This window comes from Camelus dromedarius, chromosome 18 (assembly GCF_036321535.1).
Source record: "Camelus dromedarius isolate mCamDro1 chromosome 18, mCamDro1.pat, whole genome shotgun sequence".
NCBI classification, from domain to species: domain Eukaryota; kingdom Metazoa; phylum Chordata; class Mammalia; order Artiodactyla; family Camelidae; genus Camelus; species Camelus dromedarius.
This window is the reverse complement of record NC_087453.1, coordinates 39,648,222-39,672,069: the sequence shown is the minus strand read 5'-3', so window position 1 is coordinate 39,672,069 and position 23,848 is coordinate 39,648,222. Positions and strand designations below refer to the sequence as shown.

Genomic DNA, 23,848 nt, shown 5'->3' with positions numbered 1-23,848 from the left:
GGAACCCCAATTATGAGTAGATTGGCATGCTTCATATTATCCCATAGGTCCCTTATATTGTTTTCATTGTTTTTTATTTGTTTTTCTTTCAGCTGTTCTGATTGGGTGCTTTCTGTTGTCCTTTCTAGTTCACTTATTCATTCCTCTGCATTATCTGGCCTGCTTTGTACAGCCTTTAGGTCAGCTCTCATCTCAGCAAATGAGTTTACTAATTCTACTTGTTTCTTCTTTATAGCTTCTATTTCATTTTTGACATATTTTATATCTCTAAACACTATCTCTTTTAGTCCCTTCAGTACTTTGATCACTCCTTTTTTGAAATCTTGATCTAGTAGGCCATCAGTGCCTATTTCCTTGATCGTGCTTTCAGGGGATTTCTCTTGATCTTTTAATTGGGAGTGGTTCCTCTGCTTCTTCATATTGCTCATATCTCTCTGGCACTGTGGCTTAAGGAGTGTCAGTTATCTAGTTCTCCTGGAGACCGTGTGCTCTTAATGATTTTATCGAGAGGTCTTTGTGTCTTCGCCCTGTTTCGCGTACTCAGCTTGCTGTTTCCAGAGGCCCTCTGTTGGCACCCTTATCTGTGCTGCTCCCAGTGGCTGTCAGCTAGTAGATCACACCCCCTCCTAACACTGGGTCAGGAGCTGAGCTCTTACCCGGTGAGTGGGCGGGTCACACCCCCTTTCGATGCCGCAGTCAGATGCTGCATTCTGGGGGGAGGCAGGTGGGCAGATCGTGCCCCCTCCCAGCACCATGGTCAGGTGCTGCATTCCTGCCAGGAGATGGGGTGGCCACCCACCCTCTCCCAGCATCGGTAGCTCCTCTGCTCTGTGCAGCTGCCCACTCCGCCTCCGGTCGGTGCTCCGAAGGTGGTCTCGGGGAAGACCGCAGAACGACCCTGCCCCTGCTCTGTGCCAAATCTCAGCTCCTCGTTTGTCTTGGTGGTGCAAATTCGCTGAGGTGCCAAGGCAGAAAGATCCTGTCTGCCTCAGGCTGTAAACAAGTCTCAGTCCTGCCCAGGAGGTTTCGGAGCCCCTGGTGCGGATTCAGGTCTCAGCCCTGTCCCCGCCCAGGTGCTGCGCACAGGAGGAGATGGCAACTGTGGCCGCGCCCCACCTCTCTTCTTGCAAGAAGTGCCAGTAATGGTGGCGCAGGTCTGAGGAGACAAAGGCTAAGGTGCCCTTCCGCCCAGGGCACACCAGCCATGTTGCTTTGCTTGTTTTGCAATTTATGGGGGACTGAGGTTGTTTGCGCTGTATCCCCTCCCAGCCACAGTGCACAGCACCCTGCAGTCCCCCAGGGCTGCCTCAGTGCAGCTGCCCCAGTCCTCTGCCCAGTTCGGGCCGCCTGCCCCGGCCCCAGCTGCCAGCTCGCGTCTCAGGCTGGGTGTCGCGTGGACCCTTTGTGCCCGTTTAACTCAGTTCTGTCGGTCAAGGGGTGCTCAGGGCATATCTGAGCCTCAGAGGCCCCCCATCCGTCCCGCTGGCCTCTCCGTTGGAGAGGGGAGACCCAGCGAATGAGCGCCAGTCCTCCTTTGCTGCTCCCCCACTGTGGGATCAGTCCCGCACTGTTTTGCTTTTTCTTCTTTCTTTTTTCCTTTTCTCCTACCAGATTTTTGGCGTCTTTGTCTTTTGAAGAGGGCAGTGTTCTGCTGGAGTTCGGCAGGTACCGTGGTTGGCTGAGTAGGTCCGTAGATATGAGTTTTGGTGTTTGTGGGAGAGGGTGAGCTATAAGCGTCCTTCTACTCTGGCATCTTGCTTCCCACCGTAACTTTTAATTTAGATAAAATTTCAAACTTACAGAGAAATTGCAAAAGTATTACAGGGGATAACCATGATTTCTTTATCCAGATTCACTCATTGTTTTCATTTTCCCCCATTGGTTTTTCCATCTTCACTTCCTCCTTCCCTCTTCCCTTTACACACACACACACACACACAGAGAAATGTGTACCTTTTTTCTGAACTACTTGAGAGGGAGGTGGAGATATCAGGTATCTTTATTCCTTATCCTTCAGTGTATTTTTCTTGAAAACAAGATCATTCTCCTAAATAATCATAGTATAGTTATAAAAATCATAAAATGTAATATTGATACAACACTATTATCTAATCCATAGTCTGATTTCAAACTCCATCTGTTGTCTCACTAATGTCCTTTATAACCTGCGCCCCCACCCCTACCAGTCCAGGCTCCGTTCCAGGAGGACACATTGTGTTTAGTTGTCATGAGTCCTTTGCCTTCTTGAAATGGGAACAATTTCTCAACTTTCTTTGTATTTTGTTACTTTGACATGTTTTAAAGAGTTCAAACCAGTGATTTAGTAGTGTTCCTGTATCAGATTTGTATGGTGCTTCCTCATCCAATTCTGACTCTGCATTTTTGGCAAGCACACCACAGAAGTGGTGGTGCATGTCAGGGTGTCTATCAGGAGGCACACTGTGCTGATTTGCATCACTTGGCTAAAGTAGAGTCCATTGGTCTCTCCACAGTGAACTTACACTTTGCCCCTTTGTATTTCATAAGAATTTTGTGGTGAGGTGACGTTGAGACTATGTAAATAGCCTGTCTTCTCCCAGTTTTCACCTACTAGTTTTAGGAAGCAGGGTGGTGTTCTAACTGTTACTTCTCTATTTGTAGAGAATGCTAGCTAGCATTTTGCTGCAGAAAGTGCTTTCTCTTCTCCTCTGTTATATTTATTCCTTTACTTGTTTGTGTTAGCATGGGCTAACTAGTTTTAATTTTGTTCTGTGGTAATAATTCTTTGCTATTATTATTTACTTTGATACTGAGATTGACACAGATATGGCCAGTGGGAGTCCCTTCAGGCTGACCCATGGGTCCTTTTGATAAGTTGTCATCATTCTTTGAGCACTTCCTTACTTTCTGGCACAAAAAGATGTTCCAGATTCACTTAAAATTTTCCAACCCTGGAATCAGCATTTCTCTGGGAACTCCTGGTTCCTTTTCATGGCAAATGGTATTTAAAAACCTCAACCTGGGGTGTGTGTGTGTGTTTTAAAGGAAACTACCTAACTACGTTATGGAATATTACATTTACTAAATCACCATGTACTGTATGTATGAGTGTGCATGCCTGCATGTGTGTGTGTTTAATGTTACGAGTTTCAAACAGAAGAGCATTTATTCTACATGTAATAATCATACATTTTGACAAGAAAGAAATACATTTTTCATTTCACAGTAAATGGCATTACCCAGTTTGGAGTACTAAATCATCTTGACATTTATGAAGGAGCGAATGGAAAGCAGGGAGCTGAGCATGTTAAGTATAAAGCTATCCTTAACGGTTCTATTAAAAAGCAGAGATTTATTTTCCATCTGTGATCTGAATGTGCCTCTGTGTGTTTTCTTCCATGGTAGTGGAATTTCTGTGGAGCCACACGACGGAGAGCATGTGTGTCGGATACATGTCCGCCCAGGATGGGAAGGCCAAGGTAAGCGGGAAAATGGGGGCATAACCTGAAAACCTTGCAGCCACTGCATGAACCTCTAACTGGACAAGTGGGTCTGACAGAATTTTTTTCAGCCTATCTTCGGCAGTAGCTCCAGGGTCTTTATAAGAATCTAATAAAAAAGAGTTAACAATCCCAAAGAAAGATAGCTGGTCTTTTTTCGCTTTTAATGATGGAGCTGGGGAGGTTAGGAAAACCCTTTTTTTCCCCCATCTTGTTCTTCTTCATCCACTGTGAGTAACTGGAAAAGAAGAAACTGGGGATTGGGAAGAGAATGTAGGTGTGATGCTGTTGGGCTGCGGGGTTGGGTGACTTTGCAAGGAGCATCCAGACAGCTAAAGGGAGCCGAGGCCAAGTTAGCCCAGTGGCTGGACCACATCCTGCCTGTGTGAGGGCAGAGGTGCCCATGTGCTTGCAGACACAACATGGCTCGTGCTCCCGAGTGTTTTGCACAAATGTGAGAGGTCTGTGTCCTGTGTGCCACACATCCCTCGGCGAGTCACCACGATCACACACACATCCGCACAGCACCTCTTGAGTTGCTTGGCTTCCCTGCACTTATGATGGGTAAGCCTGGGAGGAAGAGACATAATCTGTGGATTTATTTTATGCTGGCCTCGTGTTCTTCTTGTTCATAAAATGTTTTAGAAACAGCTGTGGCATGTGATGTTTACTTGGCCTTAAAGTACCTCAATTACAAAGCTGTGAAGTGGGGCAGCCTCTTGTAAAGGGCATGATTGATTTTACACACTTGGAAATACAAGTCAGGGAACTTCTGAGGTACACTGTCTGATACAGACTGAATCGTTAACAAGTTAAGGCTCCATGGAAGAAGGAATCGTTTCTTGCCTATTTGTTGTGTAACACCCACCCAGACCAGCCTCCAGACACTGTCCAGCAAGTCAGTCGTGTCTCAGGGCTTTGTGAGTACAGCGTACAGGAGCTCACATTCGTGAAAATATTACTGAGGTCTCCCACCTTTGTCTCATCCTCCCCTAATACAGCATTTGTATTGTATCGGTAGACTTATTTCATAGGAGGATGCATAAACATTGCTTTGATATATAGTATTTAGAGAAGAGAATGATAATCGCTCATTTTAAAAGGTGATTTATGGGTTTAGAGCAACACTAAGAGAATTTTCTGTGTTCTGTGGCTCGTACGCCTGAGGAACAGAATTTTAAATTTTACTTAGTTTACACTTAAATGGCCACCTGTGGCTAGTGGCTTCCATACTGGACAGCACAGGTTTAAAGAATAAGTGGAAACGTGCTTATTTAAATAAACATGTTCAAAACATTCTTTTCTTCCCAATGGCAAAATGGTTCCCAAATATAAAATGAGCCTGGTAAGAATCCTCACACAAGAATGGCTTGCGGCCACTTGGGTTTCTCTCACCCTCTCCATGCTGGATCTGAGCTAAAATTGCTTTTTAACAGAAGAACGTGGATGAGGCAGACTTCAGTGCTGAAGCCAGCCTGAAGCCTGTCTGGTGGGTACGGTCATGCTGTTAAGTCCTTTGTGTGGAGATGTTGCTCTTTTCCCTGCTGGTGGCCTATGGAAGACACCCTGCTATTTAACATGAAACATGGGAAGTAAAGAGAGTGGACAGTCTTGCACTGAGTCCACAGATCCTTGGCTTCTAGTTGCATCACTTGACATCTGGTGGATGTGGTTTTCTTACTGCTGGTAAATTCTCCAGCTGGTAGTACTGACCGGACCAACAGATACAGCTGCTCCTCTTGCCTCACTTGTAAATTATGTTTTTGACCTTCCTTGCAGAGAGTTAATCCCTCTCTCTTTCTTCCTCCTTTGAGTCTGTGGCTACAAATGCTTCCCCACCCCCAAAACCAAACAAACCGAAATAAAACCCCAAACCCAAACCACTACAGCTTTGGCTGCTGAATTCTGTTGATTAAAAAAAAAAAAAAGTGCCATCTCTTCTGTCATAAAGCCTGGAATTTTCTTGTATGGCAAATACGACAAAGTTATAAACGAGAAACTGATCTCAGAAGACGAGGGAGCTACAGCAAAGTTTATATTATTCTTAAGAGCAGGAGCCTTTGGCCCACTCTCCTGGTCCCCTGATTTCTATGAAAGAATTATTGAATTAGTAGCCCACCCATTCTGCGTGATGACTGGCTTGTGAAACATGCCCTCACGTGCTGTTGCAAACCACAGTAGCAGAATGAGAGAACGGAGGATCTTTAAAAACTAAAAACAACATTTTTTTTTTTAATTTAAAAACTATTTCCTAAATTTTTAAAAAAGTTTGCCCTGCTTTCCCAAAATTTCCTGCTTTCTCCTTGTTACCAAACTCAGAAACTAAAGCTACCTGACCATTTGAACATTTTATGTCAACTATGTTTAATCCAAGTTAGGACCTTGAATTAAAGTTCATCTCAAATCATACTTATTAGACTGGATAATAACTAATATCGTTATAACCAGAATCTGTATATAATTTGAATAAATGGAGATGAGTTCTTTTATAAGTTTCTTTCTTTCTTTCTTTTTTAATAGAATGTTCTTGCGGTTATATAACCCAATTTAATTTCTAAACCACTTCTGTAGCATAAGTTAAAGAAATGTATTTTTATTAAGCCAAAATGAGGGCATTGATACCAGTTGGATGTAAAAATCAGACTGCATATATCCTACCCAAGATAGCAGACAGTTAATGAATGGTTTTTAATAAACACCCAGTGTGCAAGGACTACGGTAATAAAAACAGATGTTAAAATTGGCATGGTACTCACTCAAGTATCATAAGTGAAACCTAGGTCTCTTTTACTATGTAGAGGTCATTTTTTATAACATAGTGAAAATTCTGTTATAAAAATTCATCCTTGAGGAGGACCAGGCTACTTTATGATCTTAAGGTGTTGCCCTACAGATTTCTTATTAGTTGCAGGGAAGAATAATAAGTATAGAATGGAGAAACCAGGCAACAACGGAACTGTGTGATCAAAATTAATATCACCAGTAAGGGACAGATGGACATCATGTGCCTCCAGATATGATAACCTGAGAAAGACACAACATCACTTTTGCAGTATCTCATCTGGAAAGTGCATAACCTGAATCTAATCACAAGGAAACAGACAAATCTAAAATGAAGAACATTCTAGGAAAAAAGAAAAAAGGAACTGTAGTGTTCAAAAATGTCAATGTCATAAAAAACAGAGGCTGAGGAAATGTTCCAGATTAAATAATATTAAAGAGGCATGACAACTGGTTTATGCAATAACTGATACTAGGCTGGATCTGAGTGGAAGCAGGGGAAATGGATTATTAGGTCAATGTGCAAAATTGAAATATAGATAGTAGAAAATGTTATATCATTTAAAAATGTGTTTGTTTTAACTATACTGTAGTACGTAGGGAAATAGTCTTACTCTTAGGAAATACAAACAGAAGTACTTAAGGGTTAAGGGTCATAATATATCCAATATCTTCCCAGTGATTCAGAAAATAACATTATGTGGATGGAGGGGCGGACAGATGGATAGACAGACAGCGAATTACAAGCAGATGGAGCAGAATGTTAGCAATGGGTGAATCTGGGTAAACGATGTGTGGTGTTCCCCAAACGGTTCTTTTGTAATTTTTTGAAATTATTTTCAAATAAAAAGCTTTTAAAACTATCACCCTTGGATATTATGGCACATTTGATTAAATTCTTTTGTGTCTTGCAGTTGAAATGAACAAGTATCGGAATGGGCATAGTGCCAGGAAGTAGAAGCCTGGGTTCCCCCGCTGCTCCTTGTGTACTGTGAGGCTTGGTGTGATCACTCTGCCTCTCTGGATCTCACAGGCTTCATGTGTAAAATGAGAGTAAGAAAACCATACTCCACCTGAAGTCCTTCCTGGGGTTGGATATGATAGGCACAAGGAAGCAAAATCTCATCTGTTGGAATACAGATGAGTGGACCCCGGTTAAGCTGTTCATATATGATGGATATTGTGTATATTATGGCCCTTCATCTCCAGATACTTGCTTGCAATCTGTAAAATTCTAAATTCTACATTCCAGGTGAATAAGCATATATGTTGCTATTTAGTTTTCAGTAGGACTTTTGCAACCCCAAATGTGATCTCTACCATGTTTTATTTTTATGAAGATAGTTTCTGGGGCTTTTAAAAATTTCAACAAATGTCTGTGTAGAAGTGATAACAGAGGTGAGATTTCTGAGAGCTCTTTGCTAGGCTTAAGTTGCCTCTCAAGGAAAGCCTTAGGAGAAAGACTTAAATATAAAATATGAGCTACACAAGAGGGAGTTATCAAAAGGAGTAAGAAAAAGACTTCCACTTCCAATTAGGATGAAGAAAGTCACAAGGACCTGTTGTTCTTACTCCCAATAATGAGAATAAGCTGGATAAACTATAGAGTCATAGATTTAAAAAATTATTTGAAAAGGTGACTATGCTAGAAAACTTAAATGAACTAAATTTCGGGAAGAAATAAGCCTTTCCTAAGAGAAAAAAGCTCTGACTGCTTCATTCCTGGCAGAGCAGCAGGAGGAAGAGTAGAATTGACCCAGAGGAGTATAAAGAGAAACCAGCCGAACTTTTGATACTACTAATTATGGCCACATGTGAGCTGGCATGACAGATTAAAATCCTGAGAGTCCCCAGTCACAGGTGAGCCTTGCACCCGCCACTAGTTTTCCCTATGAAGCCTTCACTAAGTGAGCATACCAGAGGCTTGGAGCAGGACAAAGAACCGAGAGTGACCGGCCCATCAAGATACGTAGAATTTTCACCAAGTGCATGGCAATGGCCAAAGAAAGACTGGAGGCAGAGCAAGATTCCTGAAAAGACATACACCATGGTATGGAAAGCCAGGGGAGGTTATCAAGAGCAAAGAGAACACATAAACAACCAAGAAAATTAGTACTTAGGCTATAAACAGAGAGGAATCTCCTATGGTTAGAATGCTGGCAACTGGATAATAAGACATGCAGAAATCTCCAGAGTCTTACCAGGGCTCAGATCCCAGACTTTGCTTAAGGGGAACTACTATTTCAGACCTCAAAATTCTAGCCAGTAATGAACTAAATCTAAAACTACCACAAAGCCCAGAGAGCTCAACTAGAGATAGAGTGACTAACAGCCCAAACCTAGAGGAAGGGGTATGCCATTTTTAGGGTAAGTATTATATATTTTAAATATTATTTACTGTTCTTTTTCATGCATTTTCTGTCATACAATAAAAATTATGAGTCCTGTGAAGAATCAGGAAAATGTGATTTGTAAGAGAATTTTAAGAGAAAAATTAGTCAATAGAAGTTTGCCTATAGGTGACCCAGATTTTGGAATTAGCATAATGAAATAATTATGATAACTATAAAAAGAAGCAACAAATGGGAATGGTATAACGGAAAAATACAATATCAGAAGTAAAGAATTCATCTGATGAGCTTAGCAGGAAATGGAGTGGAAGATGATTAATGAATTTGCCAGCGAGTCAATAGAAATTATCCAAACTTAAACACAAAGAGGAAAATGAAATTAAAATACTAAAGAGAGTGGCTGTGACCTGTGGAACATGACAGCATTCGGAAGTAATGCATACGCATTTGGAAATATATAGCTGTAAGGGTCTTACATTGTTCATGAGATAGTATGTTAATATTTGAATGTACTTTGTGTTAAGTTAAGGATGGCTCTTTCATCTATAGAGTAACAAATTTAAATATAACAAAAAAAAAATCAGTACAAGACATAAAAGGAAGTACTACAAAACACTCAACCCCAAAAAAAGGCAGGAAAAGAGGGACAGAAAAGCAAAGATATAAGAGACAAATAGAAAACAAATACCAAAAGACTTAAACTCAACCATATTGATAATTACATTAAATGTGAATAAACTAAACTCTCCACTTAAAGGGAAGAGATTTTCAGGCTGGAAGAAACCCCTTGAAGACCCAGCTTTATGGTGTTTATAAGTGGTTCACATTGAATATGAAAAAAGGACTCAAACAAAATTGATAATAAAAGTGTGGGAAAATATTTATTATGCAGACATTAAACATAAGAAAGCTAATGTGGCTATATTAATGTCAGACATAAGAAACATTATGAGGTAAAGCAGGACATTCCATAATGATAATATGGTCAATTCATCAAGAAGTCATAAAAATGCCAAATGTACATGTACCTAGTAACATAAGAGAAGGAAAATTGAGAGAACTCTTGGGAGTAACAGATAAATCTACAATCATGTTGGAAATCTTAAATCCCTCTCTCAGTGATAAGAAAGTAAAAATTAGTAAGTATACAAACAACACTATTATCACTTGACCAAGTGATATTTCTAGATCACTATACTCAGCACGTTATTTTTTTCAAGATCACAAGGAGTACTCACCAAGAAAAATTGGAAATTATTTCAGATTGAATGATAATGAAAACAATTTGTCAGAATTTACAGGATGCAATGAAAGCATTAAAAGGAAAAGTATATCCTTAAATGTTTCTAGTAGAAAAGAAGGCTTAAAATAAATTAGTTAAATTTCCATTTTAAGAAGCTTTAATATAATAAATTCAAAATAATCAAGATAAAAGGAAAAACAATGACTTAAAAAGCAAAAAATAGAGAAAAATCAACAAAATCAGAAGTTAGTTCTTTGAAAAATTAATAAAATGGATATAACCTTAGAAAGAATGATCAGAAAAGAAATAAAAAATACAAATAACCAATATCAAGATGAAAAGGGAGCATCAATGCAGAATCACAGATCCTACAGACACTAAATGGACAATAAAGTAATACTATGAACAACTTTCTTACAAAAAAAAATTCTGCAACATGGGTGAAATTCCATAAATTCCTTTTAAAAAAATCCACCTGAGAAAATCTAAGGCAGAAAGTTAGAATACCCATATATGTATTGAAGAATTTGAATTTATAATAAAAAAAAACTTCTGACAAACAATGTTTCATGCCCAGATGGCTTCACTGATATGTTATATCAGGCATTTAAGGAAGAAATAATACAGTATTAAACCAGTTGGTTTTTTTTTTTTCCAGAAAAACAAGGTAGAGAGAATGCTTTCCAACTCATTTTGTGAGGCAAGGGTAACTTTAATAACAAAATTTGACAAAGATGTTACAAGGGAAACTGTAGGCCAATATCCCTCATAAACACAGGTGTAGAAACTCTTAATAAGCTAATTATTAATTTAGGAGTAAAAATCTAGCAATATTACAAACACACATAATGATACATACAGACACCACACATACACATCAAGTAAAGTACAGTTCCATTGACATTTAAAAATCAATGTTAACAAATGATTCTAAGACATGTGGATATACATATGCAAAAGAATGAAGTTGGACCATTACCTCACACTATGTATAAGTTAACTCAGGGGGGATGGGTAATAGCTCAGTGGTAAAGTGTGTGCTTAGCGTGCACAAGTCCTGGCTTCAATCCCTAGCATTTCCATTAAAAAAAAAAAAAAAAAAAAAAAGAAGCCGAAAAGCAAAACTCAGAATGGATTAGAGATCAAAATGTAAGAGCTGAAACTATAGACTTCTTAGAGGAAATCTTAGGATAAATCTTCACAGTGTTAGATTAAGCAATGCTTTCTTAGCACAAGTAATAAAAGAAAAAAATAGTAGATACATAGATCATCAAAATTAATAAATTTTGTGCTTCCAAGGACATCATCAAGAAAGTGAAAAGAAAACTCACAAATAAGAAAAAAATTTTGCAAATAATTTATTTGGTAAGGGATTTATATCAAAATATATAAAGAACTTTTACAAAATGATGATGAAAAGACAAAAATATGGGCAAGGGATTTGAACAGGCATTTCTGCAAAGAAGATACACAAATAGCAATTAGTACATGAGAAGATGTTCAACATCAGTAGTCATTAGGGAAATGCAAATCAAAACCACAATTAGATACCACTTTACATCTACCATAATGACTATAATCAAAAAGATGAGCAATACTAAGTGTTGGCAGTATATGTGACCTCATATAATGTTGGTGGGGGTGTAAAATGGTGCAGTCACTTTGGAAAACAGTTTGGGAGTTCCGTAAAAAATTAAACCTAGGGTTGTATGACTCAGCAATTCCATTCCTAGGTATATACCCAAGAGAATTGAAGAGCTATATCCACACAAAAACTTGTGCACAGACGTTTATAGCAGCATTATTCAGTAGTAGCTAAAAAGTGGAAACAACCCAAATACCCATCAACTGATGATAAACAAAATATGGTATATTCATACAATGAAATATAATTGAACCATAAAAAACAAGAGCTGATACATACTACAGGCTGGATGAACCTTGTCAACATGATGCTAAGTGAAAGAAGCCGGACACAAAGGCCACATATTGTATAATTTCCTTTACGTGAAATGTCCAAAATAGGCATATTTATAGAGACAGAATGTAGACTAGTGACTGTCAGGGGCTGGCAGGAGGGGAGTGTGGGGTCTAAGTGCTCATGGGCAAAGAGTTTTTTTTTGAGGTGATGAAAATGTTATGAAATTGGAGTTACACAACTTTGTAAATATATTAAAAGTACTAAGTTGAACAGTTATTTAAAGAGTGAATTTTGTGTATGTGAATTATATCTCAATAAATCTGTTAAAAATATCAACCAATGTAATTTACTTTAATACCAAAATAAAGGAGAAAAATCATATGATACCTTGATATCATATGCTTATCTCAACTTCCACTCCTGATAAAAAAAAAACTTGAAATACCAGAATCTGATAAATACCTCAATCTGAAAAAGTGCATCTACCAAAAACTAGTTAAAACCATACTGATTGGTGAAACACTGAACTAACACTGAGAACAGACAAAGAAGAGGTTCACTCTCATCAGTTCTATTCACTGTTTTACTGTAATTCCCAAACAGGACAATAAAGCAAGTAAAAGAAATAAAAGACAAAAATTGGAAAAGAAGAAGTAAAAACTGTAGTTATCTTTAGATGACATGGAATGGATCTTAACAAATAACATGCAAGACTTATCCTCTGAAAACTACAAAACGTTGCTGAAAGAAACAAAAGAAAAGCCAAATAAATGAAGAACTCAGTGTTCGTGAGTTAGAAGACGCAATAATGTTAATATAGCCAAATCTACCCTTAGATTCAAAGCAATTCCAATCAAACTTCCAGCAGGTATTCTTTATTAAAAAATGATAAGCTGATTTCAAATCTTAACCTGGAAATGCAAAGGACCTAGAATTACAAAAATCAACTTTAAAAAAGAAGATTATAGTTAGAAGACTTACCTGATTTTGAGACTCACCAAATTAGCTTCTATTCAAGGCAGCATTCCCTGGCATAAGAGACAACCCTAAATCCTTTTTCAGAAGCTTTGAGATCAGCAAGAGTCCCATCTCCCTTTTCTGCAATTCCACAGCATTCTATAGGAGGTAAATCACCAGATTTGCTAATGTAGCAGGGTCCACCAGATGCTATAGAATTTATAAAAACATCACCTCAGAAATACAGATGGAAACTTGTGTCTCAAGGAGAAATTGAATGTATCCAACATAGAGATCCAGATTTATTGGCAGGGACGCTGCTGTTTGTCATTAGATTAAAAAAGAATTGTCTTTACAATAAGGATTTCCAAAATGACAAATGTTAAAGTGTACATTCAAAAACTTTATTATTATTATTAATTATTATTATTATTATTATTATTATTATTATTATTATTATTATTTTATTGAAGTATAGTTGAATTAGGCACTCAGCAACTTTAATAAAGTAGTCTAAAAAAATGAAAGACGATTTAAACAGACACATTATCTTCTAATTTGTGTCTGTTGGTCTGCTTCTTCACAAGCTTATCTAATTGTTATGTACTTTATACTTACTAAACGTATACACTTTTAAATATTAACCTATCAATTTACTCTTTTTAAATTAAATTTTATTTTTTATTGAAGTACAGTCAATTATACGTCAATCTCTAGTGTACAGCACAATATCCCCATCTTGCATATACATACATATATTTGTTTTCATATTTTTTTCCATTAAAGGTTATTACAAGATATTGAGCATAGCTTCCTGTGCTATACAAAAGAAACTTTTTTAAAATGTATTTTTATATATAACGGCTAACGTGTGTAAATCTCAAACTCCCAAATTTATCCCCTCCCACCCCATTTCCCTAGTAACCATAAGATTGTTTACTAAGCCCGAGAGTCTGTTTCTGTTTTGTAGATAAGTTCATAGTGTCTTTTTTTTTTTTTTAAGATTCTACATATGAGTGATATCATATGGTATTTTTCTTTCTCTTTCTGGCTTTCACTTAGAATGATGATCTCTAGGTCCATCTGTACTGCTGCAAATGGCATTATTTTATTCTTGTTTATGGCTGAGTAGTATTAGATTGTATATATACCACAGCTTTCTTATCCAGTCATCTATTGATGGACATTTAGGTTGCTTCCATGTCTTGGCTATTGTATATAGTGCTGCTATGAACACTGAAGTGCATGTATCTTGTCACATTAGAATTCCCTCTGGATATATACCCAAAAGTGGGATTGCTGTATCATATGGTAAGTCTATTTTTAGTTTTTTGAGGAATCTCCATAATGTTTTCCATAATGGTTGCACCAAACTATATTCCCACCAGTGTAGGAGGATTCTCTTTTCTCCACACCTTCTCCAGCATTTATTGTTTGTGGACTTTTGAGTGATGGCCATTCTGACTGGTGTGAGGTGATACCTCATTGTAGTTTTGATTTGCATTTCTCTGATAATTAGTGATATTGAGCATTTTTTCATATGTCTGTTGGCCATTTGTATGTTTTCATTGGAGAAATGCTTGTTTAGATCTTCTGCCCATTTTTGGATTGGATTGTTTGTTTTTTGTTATTAAGTTGTATGAGCTGTTTGTATATTCTGGAAATTAAACCTTTGTCAGTTGCATCATTTGCAAGTATTTTCTCCCATTCCGTGGTTTGTCATTTTGTTTTGCTTATTGTTTCCTTTGCTCTGGAAAAGCTTTTCAGTTTACTTAGGTCCCATTTGTTTATTTTTGTTCTTATTTCCATTGCCTGGGTAGACTATTCTAGGAGAATGTTGCTAAGACTTCTATCAGAAAATGTTTTGCCTATGTTTTCTTCTAGGAGATTTATTGTGTCATGTCTTATATTTAAGTCTTTAAGCCATTTTTAGTTTATTTTTTGTGTATGGAGTGAGGAGTAAGTTCATTGATTTACATACTGCTATCCAGTTTTCCCAATATCACTTGCTGAAGAGACTGTGCTTATTCCATTGTATATTCTTGCCTCCTTTGTTGAACATTAATTGACCATAGGTCTGTTGATTTATTTTTGGGCTCTGTATTCTGTTCCATTGATCCATATGTCTGTTTTTATGCCAATACCATGCTGTTTTGATTACTGTAGCTCTGTAATATTGTCTTAAGCTTGGGAGGGTTATTCCTCCAGCTTTGTTCTTTCTCTTCAATAATTCTTTGGAAATTCTGGGTCTTCCATGATTCATAAATCTTAGGATCATTTGTTCCAATTCTATAAAAAATGTCCTGGGTAATTTGATAGTGATCTCATTAAATCTGTACATTGTTTTGGGTAGTATGGCCATTTTAATGATATTGATTCTTCCAATCCAAGCACATGGGATATCTTTCCATTTCTTTAAGTTATCTTTAATTCCCTTAATCAATGTTTTGTTGTTCTCCATGAATAGGTGTTTCACCTCCTTGGTCACATTTATTCCTAAGTATTTTATTGTTTGGGGTGCAATTTTAAATGGGATTGTTTCTTTACTTTCTTTTCCTGTTGATTCATTATTAGTGTAAAGAAATGCAACTGATTTTTGTATGTTAATCTTGTATCCTGCAACCTTTCCAAATTCTTTTATCAGCTCTAGTAGTTTTTGTGTGGAGTTTTTAGAGTTTTCTGTATATAGTATCATGTCGTCTGCATATAGTGACAATTTTACCTCTTCTTTTCCAGTTTGGATCCCTTTTATTTCTTTTTCTTGCCTGATTGCTGTGGCTAGGACTTCCAAGACTGTGTTGAATAGAAGTGGTGAGAGTGGTCAATCTTGTCCCAGATTTTAATGGAAAGGTTTTCAGCTTTTCACAATTGAGTACTATGCTGGCTGTAGGTTTGTCATATTATTATGCTGAGATATGTTCCATCTATACCCACTTTGGTGGAGTTTTTTTTTTTTTTTTACCATAAATGGGTGTTGAATTTTATAAAATGCTTTATCTGCATCTATTAAGATAATCATGTAGTTTTTGTCCTTTCATTTGTGGATGTGGTGTATCACATTAATTGATTTGCATATGTTAAACCATCATTGTGTTCCTGGGATGAACCCAACTTGACCATGGTGTATGATCTTTTTTTATGTGCTGTTGGATTCTGTTTGCTAATATTTTGTTGAGGAGTTTTGCATCTATGTTCATCAGTGATATTGCCCTGTAGTTTTGTTTTTTGGTAGTGTCTTTGTCTGGCTTTGGTATCAGAATGATGGTGGCTTCATGGAATGAGTTTGGGAGTACTTCCTCCTTTTCAGTCTTTTGGAATAGTTTGAGAAGGACTGGTATGAGTTCTTCTTTGTACATTTGGTAGAATTCCCCAGTGAAGCCGTCTGGTTCTGGACTTTTGTTTGCAGGGAGGTTCAATTTACTCTTTATTGTCAAGTACTACCAGTGTTGAACTGTTAAAAGCACACAATGTCCAATAACTATCATAGATTTCCCCTAATTTCACTTTTCTTTCAGTCTGTTTAGAGATAATGGAAAGAATTTATTAGACAGAATTGCTGCTTTAGGGAAGTGATTTTTCTGAAATTGCAATAGGATCAGTGCACTAATTACCCCATTATTTGTTCTTAATTCTCTAACAGTTTTGCATTCACAAGGTTTTTGGAGTAGAACTAAGTGAATCCTCTCTAAAGAATAACAATATAACCAAGTTTAAAAATAAGTAATATTGTGGCATTGAGACTGGGAGATAACACAAAAGATTGTTTGTAACCTATGCTCAGAGAAAATATCAGAGAGTATAAAATAGAAAGTCAGTTCAGAGTTCCAAGTAGAGCATAGGAATAAATGTTTGACTAGAAATTGCGTTTTATTATGTTTTGGGGGGTATTAAAAATTCTTGTTCTTCACTTTATTTTACCATTTTGGTTGTGGTCATGTATGCACATTTTGGTGACCGTTATCTTTTTTAAACTTAATGTCTGAATGCCTTAAAATATCGACCTAGATATTTACCCAATTAAAACAATTTTTAAAACTTTAATAAGGTCTTCCTATGCCAAGGGTTTGTATCATTGTGACAATAAAGCTTCAAGAAGCTGAGTAAATTCACTTTTATATCTTAAAAAAAAACTTAAAAACATGCTGAGTGGACAAAGGCAGACACAAAAGAATACTTAATGAATTGTTCCATTTACATGACGTTGGAGAACTGGCCAAAGTGAGATATGGTGAAAGGAATCTGAAAGTGGTTGCTTCAAGAAAGGAGTCCGAGGGAATTTAGGGAGGAGAATAGAAATTTTCTAAATGGAAAATTGTCAAGGTTTCGGTTTCATGGGTGTACAAATGGCCAAAAGTCGTCAAACCCTTTACTTAACATCTATGCATTTTATTGTATCTAAATCATACCTCTGTTTTTTTAAAAAGTCTAAATAAAGGTGTTAGCAAGACCATCTATAAAGAAGCAGTGTGAAATAGTAAGAGAATAGACTTTAGAGTTAGCCAGACTTGGATTTTGAGCCTGGAGCCCCTGGGATAGGTCACAACTCTGACCCTTGGTTTCCTTATCTCTAAAGTGGGAATATTACTGATGCTTTTATAGTATCTTGAGTATTAATTGAATAATACAAATGAAGTGCATACAATAGAGGTGCATAAGTCATGCTGGGCGGTGGTGGGAGGAGGAATGGATGGTAGAAGTTGTAGAGAATCTCTCAGGGCCATCACCTCACAGCTTCAGCCTCATTTACCCTGCAATTGTGCTCCTAAGGATGCCAAGTATGCCACAGGAGTGTTATCTCCTGGATTTTCACCCTCTTCCCCTGGTGGAGATGGTAAGGGGTTATTACATTTCTAACTTGTAAATATAAACCAACTGACAAGTGAATTCAGAGGGCCCAGAAAAAGAAAAAAAAAATTGTTTGAAGCTACAACGGACACACACACACACACACACACACACACACACACACACACACCCACACCCAAGCCTGCGATTCAGGCCAATATGGTGGTAACAGAGCCCCTTCAAAAAGCTTTCTGACTAGAGGTCTACCAACTTGACAGCATCACAAACTTAGGTTTTTAAATGACATCTAAGTTGCCTGCAGCATTTCTATTAAGCTCACCTAACTGAATAATTTTTCTCTTAAAAGTAAGAGGGCAGAATATTGTTTACTAGCTACTATTGAGTAGCTCGTCTGCAAACACTGGCAGTCTTCTCAGATTCCACCGAGCTCTAGGCAGTAGAGCACCTATGGTTGTGCTGACCATGAGTTCCTTAAAAGAGACTTCAGTTCAATGGTAGTGGCCAGTGACATTCAGTCACTGGGTGGATTTAACAGACCATATTTTAGATTTATGAAGAACCACTTAGACACAAGTTGGCTTCGGTCTAAACCAAATTTGAACTGCTTTTGGTAATCTAGTCCCCATATTACCCAACAACTGAAGGAGTCTGATCCCTGGCAGGAATCCAACTGCCCTGGGATGTTGTTAGGTGCCGCCAACAAGCTATGTACTAGGAAAACATCCCAGACAGCTCAATTTGGCAAGTGAACTGATGGAACAGAAGGAAAAGTGGCTAATCAGTGATTTTACTTGTACTTTTTAAGCTTGACCGGAATTTCAAATATAGAAAATTGCATTTCTTTTCCATGCTCTTAGGATTATTAGAAGGATCCCATTGGGTCTATTTAGAAAGTCCTTTAGACAAACAGGAGAAGATTGTAGAAGGTTGAGTATATGAGCAACAAACTTTGAGACAGACGTTTCCTCAGCCTCAAGTTTATTTCTAAGAGTAGCTGGTAATTTTATTTTTGCCTAATTAGTCTTATGCCATCAGTTTCTTGCAAATGATTCATTCGACATAGCGCCAGAGCAGTAAATAGAATAAACACAAAGAGGGAATTCACTCTGTTGGCAAGAGCATAAATCTTCTCAGAGGTATAAACCATATTTATCCAAATAAATCTCATTTTAATCATGGTGTAGGGTTAGATCTTTGCAAAGATAAATATGTCTATTACTTGCACTTGTAGACACTCCATGTTAGTTTGGAGGAAGTGAATAAGCCTTTTGTTGTTGTTGTTATAGCAACATGAACACATTAATTTCTCTCCTTCTACATATTTATATAGCCAACAGTCTACATAGCTCACATCAGGTGTGACTTAACATTAGAACAGCACCTTGTTATCTCCTAGTACTTAACATTTTAGGTAAATATGTACCTTCCCAAAGCAGACATGAGCTCTGTTTGCTCACAGACTAACACGTAACCATGAGATGTAACTGAGACAAGTATTCATGAGAATGATTAGCGTTATTACCCATGGTGGGTAATGGTTACAGAATGGTCTTTTCTTTTTCTTGGTTGGAAAGCAGTGGACAACTGACAGAAGGACTCTTTTCTTGGTTTTTTGGGGTTTTTTTTTTTTTTGAATCTTAAAACAAAAAAGGCCATAATCTTGGCCCATTCTTATTTCATATTAACTTCCTAACTCAAAACAAGGTATTGATTTGTTTGATTGTAAATATTCAAGATCACTTATTGGTTTTATGTTGCAAGAACTTTTACTACATTATTTTATTAAATAGGTGAGTAGTGATAGGACCTGAATCTACAGACATGCAGTGTATGTGGAGGTGCCAGTGGCCACGCAGGGCCTTGCACATGGAGGTAGGCGTTCATCCCATGGATACGTGTCTAATGAGTGATTCCACACTGAGGGTTAAGATAGAATGTTGGGTTCAGATGGTTGTTTGCATACAACATTTTATCCCTTCTGTGCCTGCTCCCCAGTAACCTCTAGATTTGAGAGCAAAAGCTGGATTCATTGCAGATCAGCTTTTTTAAAAAAGTTGAAAATATTTAAAGTTTTTAAACTTACACAAAATATAAATTTTGTATAAAATTTTTATACAAGATTTAAACATTCTTAAAAAAAAGATTTAAATGTTCTAAGTTTTACATAAAAATGCATTTTTTTCCCTCCTAATTTGTTAGAGTAGAAGATTTGGCAACACTGGCTCCTACTTCCTATGTGGCTGTGATTAGTCGGAACCAAGTGGCACTCTGTTTGGTGGGGCCTGGGCATTCCGCTCTGACAGTCCTACACACCTTGCCTGCTCCACTTACAAGCATTTGAGACTGACCCACGTTGTAGATTTTGAACCCTAAGCAAAGTTTATCTGCTCAAATACATTTTCATTCCACTACCACTCATTCAAATAATGTCATTTCTGTCTTCTTTAAAGCCTTCATCTTGGCGTGTCCATTCTGTCTAATCCTAAGATTTAAAATTCTTTTATGGTAGTTAATATATGAGTTTTATGTCTTCCAAGTAAAGCAGTGCTGTAAATTGGTGAAATTTTAACATTTTATAATAACTAATTGAGACATTTGGATATAGTTGAGCTACCCTCTCTGTTTACATTCCTTTCAAATACTTCTGGATGCAATAAGTGGTACATATGACAGTTTACTTTTATGTTCTTGAGCTGTCATCACTGTACTGTGCATGTTTGGACTACATTGCTGCAGTGTTGAAGGGATAAAAAAACTTAATTTAGAGTGAGGGTTATATTAACACTTTGCTATTAGGAGATGCTCAGAGTACTTGGAAACAGCTTTTTCTTCACTTGAAATAGAAAATTAATCTCATTTTAAATGTGCTTTCTATAATAGATGAAAAACCCAATAATCCCCTGATTTCTTCCATTGATAGGTCTTTTGGATATTATAGTAAATTTTTGAACTGTTAGAGCATGCCAACGACACTTAGAACCTGCTCCATTAAAAAATGCTTATGATATGTATTTCTAGGGTAAAAATGGAAGATCTTGGCAAAACAAGCTCTTAATAAGCAGTTAGTAATAAGCCCCAGTAGCCCCTGCATATAACATGCTTCCCATGAACTTCCAAAGCCCCGTGGTCTCACAGGAAGGATTGTCTTTAAGGTGATAACCTCCTCGGTACAACAAGTTCCTGAATCTAGCAATTTGTATTTTTGTTCAGTAGGCAAAAATTTGGGGCAAAAAAGAAATAAATACAATTTATAAGGTTTTCCCCATTAAAGATGATAAAAGTTCACTTCTTCTTACCTTCAGTTAATAAGCATTAGAGGTAATCAGGGGTTTATTATAGTGATTAATAATGATTACTCACTATAATATTAATAATATTAATATTAATAATTATTAACTGGGAAGGAAGCCTTGATTCTTTACCTTTGAGATTTCAGCTATTAAAAAAACTCAGTATACTTAGGAGCAGAGTTTTGATAAAACATAGCAGCTCATTTTAAAAAATGAAATTTTTATTGAATAAATGCTATTGAGTGACTATTATGTTCAGGTACTTTCCTGGAGACATAATAGTGAACAAAAAAGCCAAGAATCTTTGTACTCATAGGCTTACCTACTAGTCAGGGAGATAATAAACAAGATAAGTAAGGCATATACTGTGTTTTTTGACAGATGCTTAAAAGAAACATGAAGCTGGGAAGGATTTTAGGAACTACGAGGTTTCCAATGTTAGGTAGGTCTCATGGAGAAAGTGACATTTGAGTAAAGTCTTGGAAGATTTATGGGAACAAGGCAAGAGCATTCCCAGCATGGGAAACAGCAGTGTTAGAGGACTTCAGGTAGGAGTGAATGTTCCTGTTGTGTTGGAGGGACGGTGAGAAGGCCAGTCTTAGTGGGTCAGAGTAAGCAATGGGACCAGATCATGTGGGTTGTTATCATTGTCAGGATTTGGGCTTTTCCTCTGAGATGGGAGCTATTGGATGGTAGTGAGCAGAAGAGTGGCATGGTCTGACTTAACATTTTAAGAGGTGTCTCCAGCTGTTGAAAGGAGGCAGAGTGGAAGGCTGTCACCCCTCATGTGAGTGATGATAGTGAGTTGGACTAGACTGTTAGCTGTGCTGGTGGTGAAAGGCACTTGGCTTCTGTGTACATTTTAAGATACAGCCAACAGGATTTGCTGATGCATTGGATAGAGGTATGAGGGAATAGAGAAGGCAATGATCACTCTTATGATTTTGGCCTGAACAGTGAGAAGAATGGAGTTGCTATTTACTGAGAGAAGGAAAAAGATGAGTGGGGAGGGAAAAGGCTTGAGGGAAAGCAGAAAGAGCTCAATTTTGGATGTGTTAATTTTGAGATGCCTGTTAGGCATTGAACAGAGATATCCAATAGGTGGCTGGATATATATGTCAGGAGAGAGGACTAGCTATAGAGATATATATTTGGGAATCTCAGCATATAAATGCTTTTTTAAAACTACAAGACCAGATGAGATCACCCAAGAGTGACCACAGCCAGGAGAAAAGAGTTCTGAGGAATTTCTGTGTTTGTAAATTAAAGGGATGGAGGAACCAGCACAGGAATCTGAGAAATGGCCATAGAGGTTGGTGGAGAGCCAGATGAGTGTGGTGTCTGAGAATCCAAGGAGAGCAAGTATTTCAAGCAGAAGAGAATTGACTTATCAGATCCCACAGTCTGAGCCCATGATGTGAGGTCTGAGGATATACCGTTGATTTTGCATTTAGAAGTCACTGCTTACCTTGAAAAGAGCTGTTTCAGTGGAGTGGTCAGGGTAGAAACCTGAGTGTAAAGGGTTTACAGAGAATGAAAGGAAAGAAGTGGAGGGTACAAGCATAGATAAGTCTTTTAAAGAACTTTGCTGTAAATGGAACAAAAAAATTGAAGTGGTAGCTGGAGGAGGTAGGTCTGGAGAGTTACTGTTCTTTCCTCTTTCTCCAGTGCAAGCAGATGCTTTACTTTCTGTCTGAAACACTCCACAGTTATTTTTCTACAAAATGAGTTGAGGAAAAGTGGTCCCACTATTGAGTCCTGGGGTACCCCAACATTTAGTGGTTGGGGAGATGAGGAAGAACTAGCAAAGGAAACTGACATCTCAGTGTTAGAGTAAAGGGACATTTCAGCATATTTATTTTTTGTTTCATTTTTAAAAATTTTATTTATTTTTATTGATGTATAGTCAGTTTATAATGTATCAATTTCTGGTGTACAGCATAATGTTTAAGTCATACATATACATACATATATTCTTATTATAAGTTACTACAAGATATTGAATATGGTTTCTTGTGCTATACAGTAGAAATTTGTTATTTATCTATTTTATATGTAGTATGTAGTCTGCTAATCTCAAACTCTCAATTTATCCCTTCCCACCCCCCTTTTCCCTCTGGTAACCATTAAGTTTGTTTTCTATGTCTGTGAGTCTGTTTCTGTTTTGTAAATAAGTTCGTCTTTTTTTTTTAGATTCCATATATAAGCAATATCATATGGTATTTTTCTTTCTCCATCTGGCTTACTTCACTTAGAATGACGATTTCCAGGTTCATCCATGTTGCAAATGGCATTGTTTTATTATTTTTTATGACTGAGTAGTATTCCATTGTATAAATATTCCACAACTTCTTTATCCGGTCATCTGTTGATGGACATTGAGGTTGTTTCCGTGTCTTGGCTATTGTAAATAGTCAGCATACTGTAGTAGTTAAGATGCAGCTAGAAGGCATTTGTTGACATTTGGGATGAGCTGGCTTAAAGAGTCATGCAGGTTTCTTTACTGAAGGGTGTCTGCACCGTTACATGCTCACGTGCCTGTCTAGCTGTAGGAAGAGTGGGCGAGGGCTGACATTTGACCACGCTCCCTTTATTCAGAGAGCCTCTCCCAGGACCAGCAGAAGTCAGCCTGGGAAATGCTGCTCCCTCTGTCTCAACACTTTAGCAGTTCTTTGGTGTCACATGGGTCAGATCCATAAGAAGTCAGGAAGCAGATGGTTTTGACAAGGAGAAGTTTGTTCAAAGAGTGTGTTGGTGATTTTTATTTTTACCCCTCCCAAATTCCTTACTGACAGATCAGCTGAAATTCTCAGGAAATAGTCCATGACACAAATGGTAGTTTCACTCTTTATTATAGTTTCAACATTAGCCTTTCATTTCTTTTCAAATACAAGATGCTCTTTTCAAGCCATAGTAAAATCTATGTTATCTGGCAGCTTACCAACCAGAAGATTGTAACTGACATCTTGGGTTTTCACTCAGTACAAATCATCCGGATGTTGAGATTTCCTGACCAGGTT

The 23,848-nt window shown here is 37.5% G+C and overlaps 1 protein-coding gene across 9 annotated transcripts in view; it reads left to right on the top strand.

The window, feature by feature from the left end:
• TASP1 (taspase 1) overlaps positions 1-23,848 on the top strand; it is a 258,318-nt gene that overhangs the window by 179,971 nt on the left and 54,499 nt on the right. For 7 of the 9 annotated variants that reach the window (XR_010376678.1, XM_064475888.1, XM_064475890.1 and 4 more), the window contains one exon: positions 3,385-3,458. Coding sequence is in view for 7 of the 9 variants with exons in the window: in XM_064475888.1 (XP_064331958.1) it covers positions 3,385-3,458 (74 nt within the window). In the remaining 2 variants the exon portion in view is untranslated. The other 2 variants (XR_010376679.1, XM_064475889.1) reach the window with 2 other exon arrangements.